Source organism: Dipodomys merriami, unplaced genomic scaffold (genome assembly GCF_024711535.1).
Source record: "Dipodomys merriami isolate MVZ:Mamm:240054 unplaced genomic scaffold, mDipMer1.0.p SCAF_1, whole genome shotgun sequence".
NCBI lineage: Eukaryota > Metazoa > Chordata > Mammalia > Rodentia > Heteromyidae > Dipodomys > Dipodomys merriami.
In genome coordinates, this window is record NW_027202270.1 from 91,332,050 (window position 1) to 91,351,114 (window position 19,065).

The 19,065-nt window shown below is 42.5% G+C and overlaps 1 protein-coding gene across 1 annotated transcript in view; it reads left to right on the forward strand.

Annotated features, from left to right (window-relative positions):
• Rnf212b (ring finger protein 212B) overlaps positions 1-19,065 on the forward strand; it is a 32,442-nt gene that overhangs the window by 10,117 nt on the left and 3,260 nt on the right. Inside the window, exons 5-14 of the mRNA XM_070025258.1 lie at positions 6,159-6,274; positions 7,569-7,629; positions 8,589-8,617; positions 11,550-11,596; positions 11,817-11,859; positions 12,002-12,062; positions 12,956-13,004; positions 15,121-15,160; positions 15,935-16,032; positions 17,436-17,497. Of these exons, the coding sequence (XP_069881359.1) occupies positions 6,159-6,274; positions 7,569-7,629; positions 8,589-8,617; positions 11,550-11,596; positions 11,817-11,859; positions 12,002-12,062; positions 12,956-13,004; positions 15,121-15,160; positions 15,935-16,032; positions 17,436-17,497 (606 nt within the window). The remainder of the gene's footprint in view (positions 1-6,158; positions 6,275-7,568; positions 7,630-8,588; positions 8,618-11,549; positions 11,597-11,816; positions 11,860-12,001; positions 12,063-12,955; positions 13,005-15,120; positions 15,161-15,934; positions 16,033-17,435; positions 17,498-19,065) is intronic.

The following is a 19,065-nucleotide window of genomic DNA, read 5'->3' on the forward strand; positions in this document are numbered from 1 at the left end:
CATTTGCCCTACTGGATTTCAGTTTTGCTTTGATCCTCCCATTTGGAGTAGGTGATATACTTTGTGCCATTAAATGTTGGAAGTATGTGACTTGCTTTTGACTTTATATGGACTTATAGCTGGGAGTTTATTTTGCCTTGAGTCTCAAAGGCTATTTTAGACTAGAACTTTTGTGTGTGTGTTTATAGTTATGGGCTGAACTCAGAGCTTCGCTAGGCATGTGCTTTACCACTTGGGCCATGCCCCCAACTCTTTTTGTGTATAGTTCTGGGGCTTGAACTCAGCTTGAGGTACAGCACTACTTCCAGTTTTCTAGTGGTTTATTGGAGATAAGAGTCTCACGGACTTTCCTGCCCTGGCTAGCTTTGAACCTCAATCCTCAGATCTCAGCCTCCTGAGTAGCTAGGATTACAGGTGTGAGCCACCGGCGACCAGCTCAAACTTCTTTATTCAGGCATTAGTCTCATCTGTGAGGGCTCTGCCATCATGACCTATTCATTCCTTAAAGGCTCTACCTATCAACGTTACTGTTTCAGGACTAAGTTTTTACATGTGGATTTGGAGGAGACACACAGACATTCAGACCATAGCAAACAAGTAAATATTGTAGCTTTGCATTTCATACAATTTCTGTTACGGTGACTCAGTTCTGCTATTATAGCAAGGAATAATCATAGTATGTAAACAAATCAGTGTAATTATATTCCCTTAACTTTATTTGTAAGAGACAGCTGGCCAGTTTTAGGAATTGGCTGAACCATGGTCTAATAGCTTTGTGGCTAGGATTACAGCAGTGAACCACCAGTGCCTACTTTATATATTCTTTTATTTATTTTTTGTCAGTTGTGGGGCTTGAACTCGGCCTGAGCACTGTTCCTCAGCATTTTAGCTCAATGTGAACACTCTACCACTTGACCCATTGCGCCATTTCCAGTTTTCTGAGTGGTTTATTTGAGAGAAGAGTCTTATGGACTTTCCTACCTGGGCTGGCTTTGAACCAGGATCCTCAGATCTCAGTCTTCTGAGTAGCTAGGATTACAGGCGTGAGCCACTGGCACCCAACATTTTATATATTCTTAAAGGCTTTGAAATTAGGTTTTTGCCAACATAAACATAAATAATGATCACATATACTGTTGAAATAAACTCTTTTTTTCTTTTTCTTTTTTTTTGGTCAGTTGTGGGGCCTGAACTCTGGGCCTGAGCACTGTCCCTCAGTTCTTCAAGTCAAGGCTAGCATTCTACCACCTGAGTCACAGGACCACTTCTGCCTTTTTCTGTTTATGTGGTGTGAGGAATTGAACCCAGGGCCTCATGCATGCAAGGCAAGTACTGTACCACTGAGGCACCTTCCCAGCCAGAAAAAAAATCTTACAACTAATAAACAAGGATTTCTTCATTCCTCATTGGGCTAAAACTTTGAAAATCTCTAATATTGAAAAAATAAATCCAACAGTGGCGGGCGTGGTGGCACAGGCCTATAGTTTTAGCTATGAGGGAGGTGGAGATGAGAGGTTCAAGGTTAGCCCAAGCAAAAATAAAGTTAATAAAACTCTATGTCAGAGAATTAGCTGAGCCAGACACCGGTGGCTCACTCCTGTAATCCTAGCTACTCAGGAGGCTGAGATCTGAGGATCACGGTTCAAAGCCAGCCAAGGCAGGAAAGTCCATGAGACTCTTATCTCAAATAAACCACTCAGAAAACCAGAAGTGGTGCTGTAACTCAAATGGTAGAATGCTTGCCTTTAGCTGAAGAACTGAGGGACAGCACCCAGGCCCAGGGTTCAAGCCCCATGACCACAGGGGAAAAAAAAAAGAATTAGCGGAATGTGGTGGCATTTATCTATAATGCCAGCTATTTGAGAGGCAGAGGTAGAAAGACTGTAGTCCGAGACTGGCCTGTGCAAGAACAAGGTCCCGCTTGAAAAATAATTAAATCAAAAATGAGTAGAGATTGCTTAAATGGCTGGTAGACTACCTGCCTTGCTAACACAAGGCCCTTAATTCAAACTCCAATACTTTTGGTTGGCTCATGCCTGTAGTCCTAGCTATTTGGGAGACTGAGATTATTGAGATTGTGCTTTGAGGCCAGCCCAGGCAGAAAAAAGTCAACAAAGAGAAGGAAAGAGTAGATGAATACAGTCATAATATTCAATATGCTTAGGTAGCCTGAGGAGATTGGGAGAAATGGGGGAGAAAGAGGAAGAGGTGATATCCATCAAGATGTATTAGACTCATAAACTCACATGTTGAATTGAAACTCCTTTGTACAACACCTAAAGGTAATGATAACTAATAGGTCAGCAAGCCCCTTCTCAATTATGTGGTGGTATGAGTCTGTTACCCTAGTTACCAGGAAGTCTAACATAGGTGGATCATGTTCAGGTACACAGGAAGCTAAGACACTAGCTGAAAAATAATCAGCCAAACAATTAGGACTGGAGGTATGGCTCAGTGGTAATAGCACCTACTTAGGAGCAAAGGAAGGGAACATTGCCCAAAAAGAACTGTACTCATAGCTGGGCACTGGTGGCTCACGCCTGTAATCCTAGCTACTTAGAAGGTTGAGATCTGAGGATTGCAGTTCAAAGCCATCCCGGGCTGGAAAGTCCATGAAACTCTTATCTCCAGAAAACCCAGAAGTAGCACTGTAGCTCAAGTGGTAGAGCACTAACCTTGAGCAGAAGAGCTAGGGACAGTGCTCAGAGTTCAAGTCCCCTGACCAACAAAAAAAGAAAAAAGGAAGGAAGGAAGAAAGGAAGGAAGGAAGGAACTTATTACCTGACTTACGAAACAGTAACTTCTCTATACATTAATAGTAACAATTAATTTTTTTTTTTTTTTGGCCAGTCATGGGGCTTGAACTCTGCGCCTGGGTGCTGTCCCTCAGCTCTTCAGCTCAAGGCTAGCACTCTACCACTTAAGCCACAGCGCCACTTCCGGCATTTTCTGCTTATATGGTGCTGAGGAATGGAACCCAGGGCCTCATGCATGCAAGGCAAGCGCTCTACCACTGAGCCTTCCCAGCCCCAATTAAAAAAAAAAAATTTTTTTAAAGACTGATCCGCAAGAAAAAAGAGTACTCACTTTGGAAGTTTGAGCCCTAAGTACCACAAAAAAAAGAAAGAGGGGGAGGGGGGAAGAGAAAGGAAGGAAGGGAAGAGAAGAGAAGGAAGGAGATTTTTCTAGTGCTCAGGAAACTGCAAAGGTTTTAGGACTTATGTTACCATTCCAACTCTGACAAAAACAACTGAGATAGAGGTTATAAGGGGTAATGGTTTATTTTGGCTCATGGGTTCAGAGCCTTGTGTCCACAATTGACTGGCTCTAGCTCTCTTGACTTAAGCCTTGTAACCAGTCAATTCATCATGGCAGTGTGGTAGAGAACAGTTGCTCATTTCATGGTGGCCAGGAAACAGAGAGGGAGGGAGGGGGCAGAGTCCCAGGATCCTTTTCAAGAATATGCCCCCAGTGACCTGATTTTCATGTGCTAGGCTTTGCCTCCTAAAATTTCAATACCTTCCAATAGTGCCACATGTTGGCAACCAAGCTTTCAATATATAAGCAAAGGCTCATAACCAAACTCATATAACAAGAGCTCTGAATTACAAACCAGGGACAAAGACCAAAAATGTATTTTTTACACTATGTTCTGTCTAAAAAGATTCTCCAAAATGAATTTTTTTTTTTTGGTCGGTTGTGGGCCTTGAACTCTGAGCCTGAGTGCTGTCCCTCAGGTCTTCAGCTCAAGGCTAGAGCTCTATCACTTGAGCTACAGCGCCACTTCCAGTTTCCTGGTGGTTTATTGGAGATAAGAGTTTCACAGACTTTCCTGCCCGGGCTGGCTTTGAACCTTGATCCTCAGATCTCAGCCTCCAGAGTAGCTAGGATTACAGGCGTGAGGCACCAGCGCCCGGCCAGTTTTATAATTTTTATCATACAAATTTCAAATTTTGTTGTTTTGAGGCAGCATCATGATATATAGCTCCAGTGACCTAGAACTCACTCCCATTTTATATCCCCTTCATGGTTTGGGTTTCCTTATTTTCTTTCTTTCTTTTTTTTTGTTTTGCTGGTCCTGAGGCTTGAACTCAGACCCTGGATGCTGTCCCTGAGCTGCTTTTGCTCCAGGCTAACACTCTACCACTTGAGCCACAGCACCACTTTTGGCTTTTTCTGTTTATGTGATGCTGTGGAATTGAACCTAGGGCCTCATGCATGTGAGGCAAGCACTCTATCACTAAGCCACCTTCCCAGCCCGATTTGGGTTTTCTTGAAGCTATCCTTATAACTTAATTTTTTTTTTTTTTTTGGGTCAGCTGCAGGGCTTGAACTCTGGGCCTGGGCGCTGTCCTTCAGCTCTTCAGCTCAAGGCGAGCGCTCTACCACTTGAGCTACAGCGCCACTTCCGGTTTTCTGGTGGTTTATTGGAGATAGGAGTCTCACGGTCTCTCCTGCCCGGGCTGGCTTTGAACCATGATCCTCAGATCTCAGCCCCCTGAGTAGCTAGGATTTCAGGCGTGAGCCACCAGCACCCGGCTCTTTTAACTTAATTTTATCACACAGACTGATCCTGAAACTAGGATTAAATGTTGGGAATTCTATGTTTTGAGCTCTGTTACATCTATTTATAATATCGTTGCTCTCCCTCCATTTTAGGTAAATCCTAGGATTTTCATTTTTTTTTTCCTGCCTCTACTTCATTCAAATATTCTAAAATATGTTTTATTTTTACTTAAAAACAACCACTGAATGCCAATGGCACATACCTGTAATCTTAGCTATTCAGAAGGCTAAGACTGACAGCATCACAGTTCAAAGCCAGTCTAGACAGAAGTTTCTGGGATACTCCATTTCCAAGATAACCAGCAAAGAGCCAGGCTGGAGGCAAGGCTCAAGTGGTAGAGTACCATGAATAAGCTGAGTTAACAAGATGCCAAGTTCAAACTCTTTTTACTGACTCCCCTCAGGAAAAGAAAGTCTTTTTAATAAAAATAAAATAAATTCCTATTTATCTAGAACTAGTTTTGTTTGCTTTTAAGTATAAAGAGGGTATATTATAATAAATCCTTAAATACAGTATTGTAATAAGTTGGCAAAGCAGGCTGGGAAGTAGTCTTAGTGGTAGAATGCTTGACTAGCATGCATGTAGCCCTGGGTTCAATTCCTCAGTATCATTTAAACAGAAAAGGCCAGAGGTGGTACTGTGGTTCAAGTGATAGAGTACTAGCCTTGAGGACAGAGAGGCTCAAGGACAGAGCCCAGGTCCTGAGTTCAAACACCGGACCAGCAAAAAAAAAAAAGAAAAGAAAAAGAGCTATACTAAAATATGAATTCTGGGATTTCCCTTTGTTGCTAAAAGTGAGGGAAGCTAGTTATAGGAGTGTGCGTCAAGGACTTGTTTTTCAATGTCAAAAGAAAATTAATCTTAACTAGATTTGCTTGCTGAAAGATTTGTCATTGTCTCCTTATAATACCAGGGTATGCTGACCTAAACACAAGTACCAAATGGTAGCTAGTTATGGTATTCCTGAACTCTAAGCTTATTAGCCAGAATATGTATTTATTTCTTTTTCTTTCTTTTTTTTTTTTTGGTTAAAAAAAAAGAGGAGGCACCTGGGCACCAGTGGCTCACACCTGTAATCCTAGCTATTCAGGTGGCTGAGATCTGAGGATTACGGTTCAAAGCTAGCCCTGGCTGGGGAAGTCCATGAGACTCTTATCTCCAGTTACCCACTAGAAAACAGGAAGTGGCACTGCAGCTCAAGTTTTAGAGCACTCGTCTTGAGCAGAAGAGCTCAGGGACAGCGCCCAGGCCCAGTTCAAGCCCCATGATGGACATTAAAAAAAAAAAAAAAAAAAAAAAAAGGGCTGGGAAGGTGGCTCAGTGGTAGAGCACTTGCCTTGCATGCTCGAGGCCCTGGGTTCGATTCCTCAGCACCACATAAAAAAAAAAAGCCGGAAGTGGCGCTGTGGCTCAAGTGGTAGAGTGCTAGCCTTGAGCTGAAGAGCTGAGGGACAGTGCCCAGGCCCAGAGTTCAGGCCCCACGACCGGACCCAAAAAAAAAAAAAAAGCAGGAGAGGGGAGAGAAAAAAAAGGAAAGAAACTCTGTAACTGTAATTAAAATGAAAAGCAAAAAGACCTTTTTCCCTTGTAGGTGTGGCATTTCCAGAAGAAACAAACAGATCTTCTCCTTGCCTTTTATAAACATAGAATTACAAAATTGGAAGCAGCCATGCAGGAGGCAAGGCAAACAATGGCCAACCAGAACAAGTAAGTGCCAAGCCAAGTCAAATCCTTAGTTAGGTATTTTGTTTTGTTTTCAGAGAGGCTATAGTCCTTATTCCATTATGATTGCAAAGACTGAAAATTATGTCTGGGAAGATGGCTCAATGGTAGAGCGCTTGCCTTGCATGGATGAGGCCCTGGGTTCGATTCCTCAGCACCGCATAAGCAAAAAAGAAAAAAGCCAGAAGTGGCGCTGTGGCTCAAGTGGTAGAGCGCTAGCCTTGAGCTGAAGAGCTGAGGGACAGCGCCCAGGCCTAGAGTTCAGGCCCCACCACCTGACCCAAAAAAAGAAAAGACTGAAAATTATCTCCTGTGTGTTTATGTTTGTCTTAGGAAAATCAAGTGCATAATTTTTTTTTGGTCCCTTCAGTCTCCATTTTATTTTTTCTCCTCTCTAGTGGCACTCTGCTACTTCCTTCCTTCAAAATTGCTGCTTAGGCTGGGCATGGCATTTACATGCCTTTAATCCCAGCTACTTGGAAAGTAAAGATAAGATGATTATAGTCTGTTTGCCCTAAACTGGGTGCTGGTAGCTCACAGCTATAATCCTAGGTACTCAAGAGGCTGAGATAGGAGGATCACGGTTCAAAGCCGGCCCAGGCAGGAAAGTCCATGAGACTCTTATCTCCAATAAAACCACTAGAAAACTTGAAGTGATGTTGTGGCTCAAGTAGTAGAGAGATAAACTTGAGCTGAGGGACAGCACCCAGACCCAGAGTTCAAGCCCCATGACCAACTAAAAAAAAAGTATAAGACCCTATCTGAATAAATAAAACAAAAGCAAAAAGGGCTGGGGGCTTGGCTCAGATGGCAGATCATTTTTTAAATCCTTGTTCAGAATCTTAATACTCCTCAAAAACCTATTTCTTTAGAATTGTTTTTTTAGATACTGCTTATTCACATTGATAAATATGAGGCATAACATTTAAAATGTTAGCTCTGGAAAGGAATATTTTGGGAATATTAAGCTAAAACATGAAACTCTTTTTAAAAAATGGAATTCTTGATACAAATATTTTAGGCATCAGCAGTCCAGATGAATGTCTGAAGGGCAATAGAATTCTATGCAAACTCCCCTGAAGTCCTACCAAGTGACTGCTTATTTAGTTCATTTCATTGCACCATCAAAACATTTCTGTTTTGTCTTTGAATCATGAGATCCCTAATGCAAATATCTTGTATATCTGCATTGACTAGATATTGATAATCACAATAACAATATTAATCATAATAATTCTTATCAACTGACCTGGTTCTGATTGTTCCATCTTTTGTTTAGAGAACTGTCAATCTTAAAAAAGGAGAATGGAGAACTAAAGAAATTTCTAGCCATTCTAAAGGTGAATCAAATAGATTTTCTTTGCTATTATTTTTGCTAATTTTTCCATCTGTCTAGCTGTCTGTATAAATTGTGCTTCCTAACATTTTTCATATCATGACTTTTCATATCATGGTGCATATAGAAATTAGCATTGTTCCTCATTTATAATATAGCAAAGGGATTAGGCCACAGAAGACCTGGGAGGGCTGAAAGGATCAACATTTAGCACACTTGAAATCCATTTTCAAATGTCTGTGGGTTAGGTCATAAGATACCCACTAGGGAGCTCTTATACAAAAGACATATGTTGCAACTTAAAATTTCTTTTCAGGAAGCACAAGACATCTCAGACTTCCTCCTCTCTTACATGTCCTATTTTCCAGAAAATGTCTTTCTTCCTAACAACTTTCTGTGTATTTACATAATTTTCTTATTGACCTCATTTCTATAACTGCTCTCGCACATTGTACGCACATTGTAGTCATGCTGTGTTACTTTCAGTCCCTATAAAGTCTCCATATTTTCCCAGATATATTAGTCTACAGGATTATTAATGTACTTTGATGAATAGAAACTAAATTTTATTACCTCAAAGCTAATAATTTTCTGAGGAAATACTGCTTTTGTTTTTTGTCCTCCTGGGAATCTTAAACATAAATAAGGGCATTGCATCTGAGTTACTGAACTAGTTAAGACTGAGATCCATTTAATAAAATGTTTGGGGCTGGGAAGGTGGCTCAGTGGTAGAGTGCTTGCCTTGAATGCATGAGGCCCTGGGTTCAATTCCTCAGCACCACATAAGCAGAAAAAGTCAGAAGTGGTGCTGTGGCTCAAGTGGTAGAGCACTAGCCTTGAGCTGAAGAGCTGAAGGACAGCACCCAGGCCCAGAGTTCAGGCCCCACTACCCCCCCCAAAAAAAAAAAACAGAATAAAATGTTTGATCTGTAACTTCCTTCCCTTATACATCTTTACCTGCAGGAATCTCCAGTTCAGTACCAAGGAAGCAGGTCAGTTTTATCAGCTGCCATAAGCTGGTAAATTTTCCTATCCTGAACATTTATGTTTCATTTTTAAAAGTTAATTGACATATACTAATTGTACATATTTCAGAGTGTAGTTCAATGATTTGATACATGCATACAATATGGAAGATCAAATTCACATAATTAGCATTTTCTTCTCCTTACACACTTCTTATTTCCTTGTGCTGGGAAGCTTTTATTTTAGCCTGTTGTTTTTTTGTCTAAGTTCCATGGAGAAAATGATTGAAGAATTTCTCTTACCTCTGTAAAAAAGTTACTCACTGAAAAGTGCTGAAATGAAGTCTTAATTGTTAACACTCAACCTTGACTCCCATCTTAAGAATTCCTACTCATTGGGGCTGGGAAGTTGGCTCAATGGTAGAGTGCTTGCGTCGCATGCATGAGGCCCTGGGTTCGATTCCTCAGTACCATATAAGCAGAAAAAAAACCTGGAAGTGGCACTGTGGCTCAAGTGGTAGGGTGCTAGCCTTGAGCTGAAGAGCTGAGGGATAGCGCCCAGGCCTAGAGGTCAGTCCCCATGACCGACCCAAAAAATAAATAAAAGAAAAAAAAAGAATTCTTACTCATCCTTTAAAATTCAAAACACTTCCTCTGCAAAGACTTCATTAGGCAAAGTTAGATGTTCTGGTTCTTCAATAAATATTTATTCAGGGGCTGGGAAGGTGGCTCAGTGGTAAAGTGCTTGCCTTGCATGCCTGAGGCCCTGGGTTTGATTCCTCAGCACCACATAAGCAAAAAGAATAAAAGCTGGAAGTGGCACTGTGGCTCAAGTGGTAGAGCGCTAGCCTTGAGCTGAAGAGCTGAGGGACAGCGCCCAGGCCCAGAGTTCAGGCTGAGCCCCACGACTAGACCCCACCCCCCCCCAAAAAAATTTAGTGCCTACTGTTCATTAAGTATTACTTAGGTGCTAGCAAAAGAATACCAGTCCTGTTGGGCACCTGAGGCTCACGCCCATAATCCTAACTATTCAGGAGGCTGAGATCTGAGGATCACAGTTCAAAGCCAGCTCAAAGCCAGCAGGGACAGAAAAGTCCCTGAGACTCTTATCTCCAATAAAGCACTCAGAAAACCAGAAATGGCTCTGTGGCTCAAGTGGTAGAGCACTAGCCTTGAGCTGAAGAGCTGAGGGACAGCGCCCAGTCCCAGAGTTTTAAGCCCCACAACCACCACCAACAACAACAAAAAACAGTCCTTCTAATTGGTGGTATCTTTGACCTACCATTGAGTAGGATTAAAAAAAGATACAAGCCTTGCACTGGTGGCTCTATAATCCTAGCTACTTAAGAGGCTGAGATCTGAGGATTGCAGGAACCAGCTGGGGCAGGAACATCTGTGAGACTCTTACCTCCAATAAACTACCTAGAAAAAAGACCGAAGTTGTGTTGTGGCTCAGGTAGTGTAGCACTAGCCTTGATTACAAACAGGTTAAGGGACAGTGAGTTCAAGGGCCCTGAGTTCAAGCCCCAGGACCAGCAAAAAAGAAAAAAGGAAAAAATAACAGCATCCCCAAATTCACATAAGTTACCAATTAGTGTTCTTTCTTTCCTTTTTTTTTTTTTTTTTTTTTGGTCTGTTGGTGGAGCTTGTACTCTGGGCCTGGGCGCTGTCTCTCAGCTCTTCAGCTCAAGGCAAACACTCTACCATTTGAGCCACAGCCCCACTTCTGGTTTTCTGGTGGTTTATTGGAGATAAGAGTCTCACAGGGGCTGGGAAGGTGACTCAGTGGTAGAGCGCTTGCCTTGCATGCATGAGGCCCTGGGTTCGATTCCTCAGCACCACATATGCAAAAAGAAAAAAGCCGGAAGTGGCGCTGTGGCTCAAGTGGTAGAGCGCTAGCCTTGACTTGAAGAGCTGAGGGACGGTGCCCAGGCCCAGAGTTCAGGCCCCACGACCGGACGCCCCCCCCCCAAAAAAAAAAAGAGTCTCACAAACTTTCCTGCCTGGGGTGGCTTTGAACTGCAGTCCTCAGCTCTCAGCCTCCTGAGTAGCTAGGATTACAGGAGTGAGCCATCAGTACCTGGCTCAATTAGTGTTCTTTCATACTTAGGTATTTATGATACACTCACTATAATACCTAAATGTTGTGATATCTTTGTATTACTGGGGATGAAGCCTAGGGCCTCACTACACAAGCACTCTACGCATCAGCTATATAGCTAGACTCACTAGCCTGTGAGCCTATCAGAGAGGATCCTTAGTTAATTGTCTCAGGATTTAGGACATATAGACACTAAATAAGTACCTGTTGGATTGATGAATTAAGAGAATGGAGGAACGTGTGAATGTATGGACAGATAGATGTAAGGTAGAGAGTAATTGGTAAGGCACTGTGAGAAGAAAGGAAAGACCTCTATTATGAGCAATAGAGAAGTGAAGGTTTCACTTAGGGAACTGGAAATGAAAGGTCTATATTTTAGGGTGAATACCTTTAATACATAACAGTAAGCAATCTGTGCTGATAAAGCAAGCTACTATTCCCCCTTCTCTTTTTCCTCCCTGCCCTTCTCCTCCCTGCCCTTCTCCTCCCCCTCCTCCTCCTCCCCCCTCTTCCTCGTCCCCCCTCCTCCTCCTTCCCTCTCCTCCTCCTCCCCCCTCCTCCTCCATCTTCTCTATCAGTTGTGGAGCTTGAACTCAGGGCCTAAGTACTTTCCCTGAGCTCTTTTCCTTGTGTTGTACCACTTTGAGCCATAGTTCCACTTCCGGTTTTTGAGTGGTTAATTGGAGATAAGAGTCTAATATGGACTTTTTTTTGCCAGGGCTGGCTTTAAACCATGATCTTCAGATCTCAGCCTTCTCAGTAGCTAGGATTATAGGCATGAGCCACTGATGCTTGGCATTAAGCTACTAAACTTTTCCTTAATGAAATTAGAGCTGCTTGCTTATTTTTTTTTTCCAGATTGACCACACCCCGACTAATGGGCATTACTTCCCCATCACAATCAGGTAGAGAATATTTATTTTGCCCATATATCTATGTGAGAGAAATAAATATCCTTTTCACTTATAGAAGATGGTTTTCTCTCAGACTATAATGTGATTTTCCTAATCTTACATATGATGTGATTAATATCATAGAACCAGATAACCACTACCAGCAGTTGGTGAGGCAAGCAGAGTGTGCCATTATTGGGAGCCTTTCATCCTATACTTTATTCTCTTTTAGTTACTCCACGACCCAGTTCCCAGCATAGCAGCCAAGTAGTCAGGTAAGTAGAAAGCCTATATAGCAGCATTAAAATTGTTTGCAACTGTGAAAGAAATGCCTGGATATGGCTCAGTTTGAGACTGAGGATACTTCAGGTATGTGTCAAAGATTTAGCACCCATTTTCTTATCTCACCTTATATAGTAGGCCCTCTTCGGTGGAGTCCATTCCTTACAGAGCAACTGTCTTTGGTAGTGCGGGACAAGTAAGTAATATTCAACTTACCTTTCTAAGTTAAGGTTTCTAGTGCTTAATGAAAAGTTATTTATTTATTTTTAGATCCAGTCGTGGGCCTGAACTCTGGAAAGTTATTTTAAGTCAGCAAACTGAAATTTATATTAGGTTTGGCCCATGATGTTTGTTTGAAGCCATGCAGACCCTATTTTTTTGGTTTGTTTGTTATGGGACTTGAATTTAGGGCCTCTATGCTGTCCCTGAGCTCTTTTGCACAAGGCTAGTGTTCTACCACTTTGACCACAGCTCCACTTCTGATTTTGTAGTGGTTAATTGGAAATAAGAGTGTCACAGCCAGGTGCTGGTGGATCACGCCTCTAATCCTAGCTACTTGGGAGGCTGAGATCTGAGGATCATGGTTCAGAGCCAGCCCCGGCAGAAAAGTCCATGAGACTCTTATCTCCAATTAACCCCCAGAAAACCGGAGATGGTGCTGTGGCTCAAGCAGTAGAGTGCTAGCTTTGAGCTGAAGAGCTCAGGGACAGCACCCAGGCCCATGACTGACAGAAAAAAAAAAAAGTGTGTCACAGATTTTCCTGCCTAGGCTCCTGAGTAGCTAGGATTACAGATGTGAGCCACCAGCGCCTGGCAGCAGGCCCTAATTTCTTTGGCAATGGAGACCTGACACAAAAATCAGTTGGCATGTAGTTGGTCCAGGAATAAATACTGGAAGTGCTCAGAGTTGAAGTAATAGTATCCATTATGTTCATTTGGGAAGTAGCAAAACCTGGGTCATTGGTAAATTAGTATACTCACACTGAGAGAATGATATATTCTTACATATATAGATATAGAAAGATATTATGGAATAGGAAATCTAAAGAACCAGGATATATTCACTAATTCTTACTATTTGTCCATCAGGGAGGCAGAGGCCTGCAGGAAAGGAGCACTCCCAGAAACTCATATATTGGTGAGAGGTGGGGAATAGGTGTCTGAAGTCAGCATATTCTGTGCAGAGACCAGCACACTTCTGGCTTTCTATGTATAATATAATGACACTGCGTTTTTTTTCCACATAGGGATTCCAGAAAACAACACATGTATTACAAGTTTTCAAGTTCTCAAAGGGAATGTTAGCAAGCTGAGTAATAGCATCTAAGAAAACTAATTGACTTCAGTTTTTAAAATTGCCACAAGATGGCAGTACAAGTAAACATAAAAGTAAAGATGTCAATTGTTAACTGAAGGTGTCTTCACTGTGTATTAAAAGTAAAAACATTCCAGTGAAGGCTTGCACCTGTGGCTCACACCTGTAACCCTGGCAAGGCTGAGATCTGAGGATCTTGGTTCAAAGCCAGACCAGCAGTTGAATAAAAAAAGATTATTATTATTATAAGTGCTGGGAAGCCAAGTGCCGGTGGCTCATGCCTATAATCCTAGCTACTCGGGAGGCTGAGATCTGAGGATCATGGTTCAAAGCCAGCCCGGGTAGGAAAGTCCATGAGACTCTTACCTCCAATAAGCCACTAGAAAACCGGAAATAGCACTGTAGCTCAAATGGTAGAGCACTTGCCTTGAGCTAAACAGCACAGGGACAGTGCCCAAGCCCAGAGTTCAAGCCACATGACTACAAAAATAAATAAATAAAAATGCTGGGAAGTGGAGGTGTGGCTCAAGTGGAAGAGTACGGTCCTTGAGCAAAAAAGCTAAGAGAGAGCAAGAGGCCCTGAGTTGAAGCTTTAGTACAAGTGTGTGGTTGTACACACACACAGATATACACACGCACGTGCATGTGTACACACACGCTTCAGAGATGTACTTTGGTTCCACACTAAATTTATTTACATCTCCTTAGAACAGTTGTTACTAGTTTCAAGGACATTAGCCAATCCCTGGAGGATATCTATAGAAGAGTTTGTTTTTTTTAATAAGCAAGGGGCACCTTTGGAATTTTCAAATCTTTTTTTTTTCTCCTGTACCTCCAAATCTTTTTTATTTAAAAAATTCACCAAGCTGGGCACCAGTAGCTCATGCCTATAATCCTAGCTACTCAGGAGGCTGAGATCTGAGGATCACGATTCAAAGCCAGCCCAGGCAGGAAAGTCCCTGAGACTCTTATCTCCAATAAACCACTAGAAAACCAGAAGTGGTGCTGTGGCTCAAGCGGTAGAGCGCTCGCCTTGAGCTGAAGAGCGCAGGGACAGCGCCCAAGCCCAGAGTTCAAGCCCCATGACCGACAAAAAATAAAATAAATAAAAATAATTCACCAAGAGTGTCCTAATTCTTCCAAATTTTCTTCTTTGAAAAATATAGATATTCTAATTCATTTATTACTATCAGGTTTGAAAGTTTGGGGGTATTATTCCTCCATTAGTAACCGTCTTTTTTCTTTGTCTCTTATTTGGTCATTTTAAAGAAACCTTTGTTTTTCTCTATTATTTTTCTGTTCTCTATTTCATCTACTTGTGGTTTAATATTATTTCCTTCCTTCTGATTATTTTGTATTGGTTTGTTCTTTTTTTCCTAGATTTTGAAAGTAGAATGTTGATTTAAGATGTTTGGGGGGCTGGGAATGTGTCTTAGTGGTGGAGTACTTGCCTAGCATGCATGGGTTCGATTCCTCAGTACCACACAAACAGAAAAGGCCGGAAGTAGTTCTGTGGCTCAAATGGTAAAGAGCTTGCCTTGAGCACAGTGAGGCTCAGGGACAGTGCCCAAATCCTGAGTTCAAGCCCCAGGATGGGCAAAAAAAAAAAAAATGGGGGGGGCTGTAGGGGGTGGGGAGTGTACTGGGATTCCAACTCAAGACCTCATACTCACTAAGGTGTTCTGTGTTCTATCATTTGAGCCATGTTCGCAGTCCTTTTTGCTTTCGGTTTTTGTTTTTTGCTTCAAGGCAGTAATGGATCACAAAAGGGAGAAGAATAAAGCACCTTTATAAGACACTGCTAGGTGATTTGTGTGCCTTTTCATTTAACACACACACAAAATCAAAAATTTTGATCTCCATTTCCTTTGTCCTGGTTTCAGTATACCTCTTCTCCAGTTCCTGAATTATCTGACTGGTTTGTTTAAATGTTTTCCAGAAACCCCTTCACCAGCTTCAACTCAGAGCCTGTCTTACAGGTGAGAGACATTGTGCTTCTTTCCTCTAGGGAAGGAAGAACACTGGCATTCTGCCAGCAGCCCTGGAGTTAACTTCTCTACTGGCATATACCACTGAAGTTTATAACCTGCTTTGTAAACAAAAGAGAAGGTTGAGTGACACTGTGTTTTGTTTTTTTTTTTTTGGGTCCGGTCATGGGGCCTGAACTCTGGGCCTGGGCTCTGTCCCTCAGCTCTTCAGCTCAAGGCTAGCGCTCTACCACTTGAGCCACAGCGCCACTTCCAGCTTTTTTCTTTTTGCTTATGTGGTGCTGAGCAATCGAACCCAGAGCCTCAGGCATGCAAGGCAAGTGCTCTACCACTGAGCCACCTTCCCAGCCCTTGGCACTGTGTTTAATATGCATGCAAATTCTTTTTATTTTCAGTTGTAAGCAGGGGTGCTGATATTTTTTTCCTCTCTAGGCTAAATGTATAGGCCTTTTTTTGGGGAGGGGGTAAGTCATGGGGCTTGAATTCTGGGTCTGGGTTCTGTCCCTCAGCTTTTCAGCTCAAGGATAGTGCTCTACCACTTGAGCCACAGCACCACTTCCAGTGTTCTGAGTGGTTTATTGGAGATAAGAGTCTCACTGACTTTCCTACCCAGGCTGGATTTGAACCTTGATCCTCAGATCTCAGCCTCCTGAATAGCTAGGATTACAGGCGTGAGCCACCAGCCCCTGGCTTAGGCCTTTTCTTTGATTTTTTTACCTTTATCTTCCTTTTCTCTGCTGATGCTTATTTTATTTCCCTCCTTAGACCTTCATCTGCCTCCTTTGGACAGGGGATTTCTTCTGTCAGAACATTCTTAAATGGGAATTGTGACCACCCAAGAATCCTCACCCCCAACAGTTCTAGTAAGTTAAACATTATTTCCCAAGTTGTGTTTTCAATCATTGGCACCTATGCTAAAATGAAGCTTTTTTCTAAGTTATAAATTCAGATTTACCTCTGCCCACCAAGGGCATTGTCACTAGTTTAGCCCCTTAATATATTTGAGGAGCCATCCCATTCCTTTACAGTGAAGGGAAGCCTGGATTTTGTTGATTACTCCTCACCCAGTTGCCAGTTGCCTTGTAGGATTAAATTGTTTTTGTCTTTTTTTTTTTTTGCTGCTAGATATCCAACTCAAGGCCTTGTACATAATAGGCAAGCACCTATCACTGATAGACATCCTCAACCTTTTCTTTTTTTTTTTTTTTTGGTCGGTCGTGGGGCTTGAACTCTGGGCCTGGGCGCTGTCCCTCAGATCTTCAGCTCAAGGCGAGCGCTCTACCACTTGAGCTACAGCGCCACTTCCGGTTTCCTGGTGGTTTATTGGAGATAGGAGTCTCACGGTCTCTCCTGCCCAGGCTGGCTTTGAACCGCGATCCTCAGATCTCAGCCTCCTGAGTAGCTAGGATTACAGGCGTGAGCCACCAGTGCCCGGCAAATATGTTTGGTTTTTTTTTTGTTTTTTTGGTTTTTTTTGGTCCGGTTGTGGGGCCTGAACTCTGGGCCTGGGCACTGTCCCTCAGCTCTTTAGCTCAAGGCTAGTGCCCTACCACTTGAGCCACAGCGCTACTTCCAGCTTTTTTCTTTTTGCTTATGTGGTGCTGAGGAATCGAACCCAGGGCCTCAGGCATGCAAGGCAAGCGCTCTACCACTGAGCCAACTTCCCAGCCCCTCAGCCTTTTCTTTTTTAAGATAGAAATTCATGTGGCTTAAGTTGGCATATAAGTCTATGAAGATGTACTTCCATCTGCCTGCATCAGCCTCCTTAGTGCTAGACTTAGAGTCATGTGCCACCATGCCTAGTCTTTTAGGTTATTTTGTTTCAAATTCCATATTGAATATTTTGGAGGCTCAGTTCTGAGAATTTAAAGCTAGTATCCATTCTACTCCCCATCTTTTTTTTTTTTTGGTCGGTCATGGGGTTTGAACGCTAGGCTTGGGCGCTGTCCCTGCACTCTTCAGCTCAAGGCAAGTGCTCTACCATTAGAGCCACAGTGCCACTTCTGGTTTTCTAGTAGTTTATTGGAGATAAGAGTTTCACGGACTTTCCTTCCCGGGCTGGCTTTGAGCCGTGATCCTCAGATCTCAGCCTTCTGAGTAGCTAGGATTACAGGTGTGAGCCACTGATGCCCAGCTATTCCCCATCTTTTTTTCAGTAAAAGTATCTCTGCTAGTGTTCCTTTAGAACTACCTAGATACTTGGGTCCACAAGTAACTGCTGAGGCACTGCCTAAGTTATCTTTCACCATTCCATCCTGTTCTTCAGGTCAAAGAGAGAGCAGAACCACACTCGAGAATCTTCCTGCTTTCCAGCTACCAGTCCTGCAGGTGAGGCCTGGCTTGCCAACTTATCTATGTATAAAAACATGCTGGCTTAGTTCTGCACACTAGGTAGTACTATACTAGGTGGTTGTAGAATGTAACCAGTGAGCAACAACATGGGTTTCAAATATGGTAAACAGTTAATTCATTCTGTACTCCTATCAGATTAGGTTCCTAATGTAGAATGTTTTTAAAAGCAAGCTGCATAATGAAGAATTTCAACTTAAGGTACCTTAGCTAGTGACACATTGACATTCCCAGAGTATTTCCAGTAAAATGTTTCTTCTGGGAGGAGGAACAGTTTCAACTGGGAAACCATTTCTCCACAGATAGCTAAAATGAGGCTTTGGAAATATATGGGATTTTGATTCAGGCAACAAAAGGAAAAAGAGCATGGTAGAGGTTAGGTTTATAAGAAGTCTGCTAAATTGGAAGTCTATGACTAGAGATCTGGTTCTGTGGTAGAGTACCTGTCTTGCAAGTACAAAGCCTTGGATTCAAACCCCAGTACCATTAAATGAAAATGTCTAGTCTTTTTTTGACGGTCGTGGGGCTTAAACTCTGGGCTTGGGCGCTGTCCCTCTGCTCTTCAGCTCAAGGCTAGTGCTCTACTGCTTTAGCCACAGAGCCACTTCTGGTTTTCTAGTGGTTTATTGGAGGTAAGAGTCTCGGATTTTCCTGCCCTGGACTGGCTTTGAACCGTGATCCTCAGATCTCAGTCTCCTGAGTAGGATTACATATAAATTATGGCTTTTACAGATTTGAGATAGAATCTCACAGACTATCATACTCTGCCTCACTTCAAACTGGATCCTCTGATTGCAGCCCCTACTAGCTAGGATTCTAGAGATAAGCCATTGTCACCTAGGTCACATTGCCTTTCCCCCACTGCAACTAGCTTTAGATCACAATCCTATTTGTGCCTCCCAAGTAGCTGGGATTATAGGTATGCCAAGCTTATTTGTTGGTAGGGATCTTGCTGACTTTTTGCCTGGACTGGCTTCAAACTGCAATCCTCTTGATCTCTACCTCTCAAATAGCTGGAATTATAGGTATGAGCTATTATACCTGGCTTTAACTTTCATGGCTTAGGTTTTGAGGATGTTTAGGTTCATTTTCAATGCAAGCTTCTGGTGAACTCAAAACAGCTTTTAAATATTAAGGTTGACATACTGTCTTGTTTGCATAGTCCAAAATGCTCATTATTTTTGTCAGAAAAATATTAGAGCCTAAACCTTAAGAGACAACACTAAGGAAATAGCATCCCTCCATAAAAATCCTTTCATAAGGATCAACCTTCAATGGAAAATGACTTGAGATCTATGACTATCTACAAATACAAATCCCCAAACTGTTTTGTTTGCTTTTTTTGGGTCCAGTCGTGGGCCTGAACTCTGAGCGATGTCCCTCAGCTCTTCAGCTCAAGGCTAGTGCTCTACCACTTGAGCCACAGCGCCACTTCCGGCTTTTTTTTTTTTTTTTTTTTGCTTATGTGGTGCTGAGGAATTGTACCCAGGGCCTCATGCATGCAAGGCAAGCATTCTACCACTGAGCCACCTTCCCAGCCCCCCAAA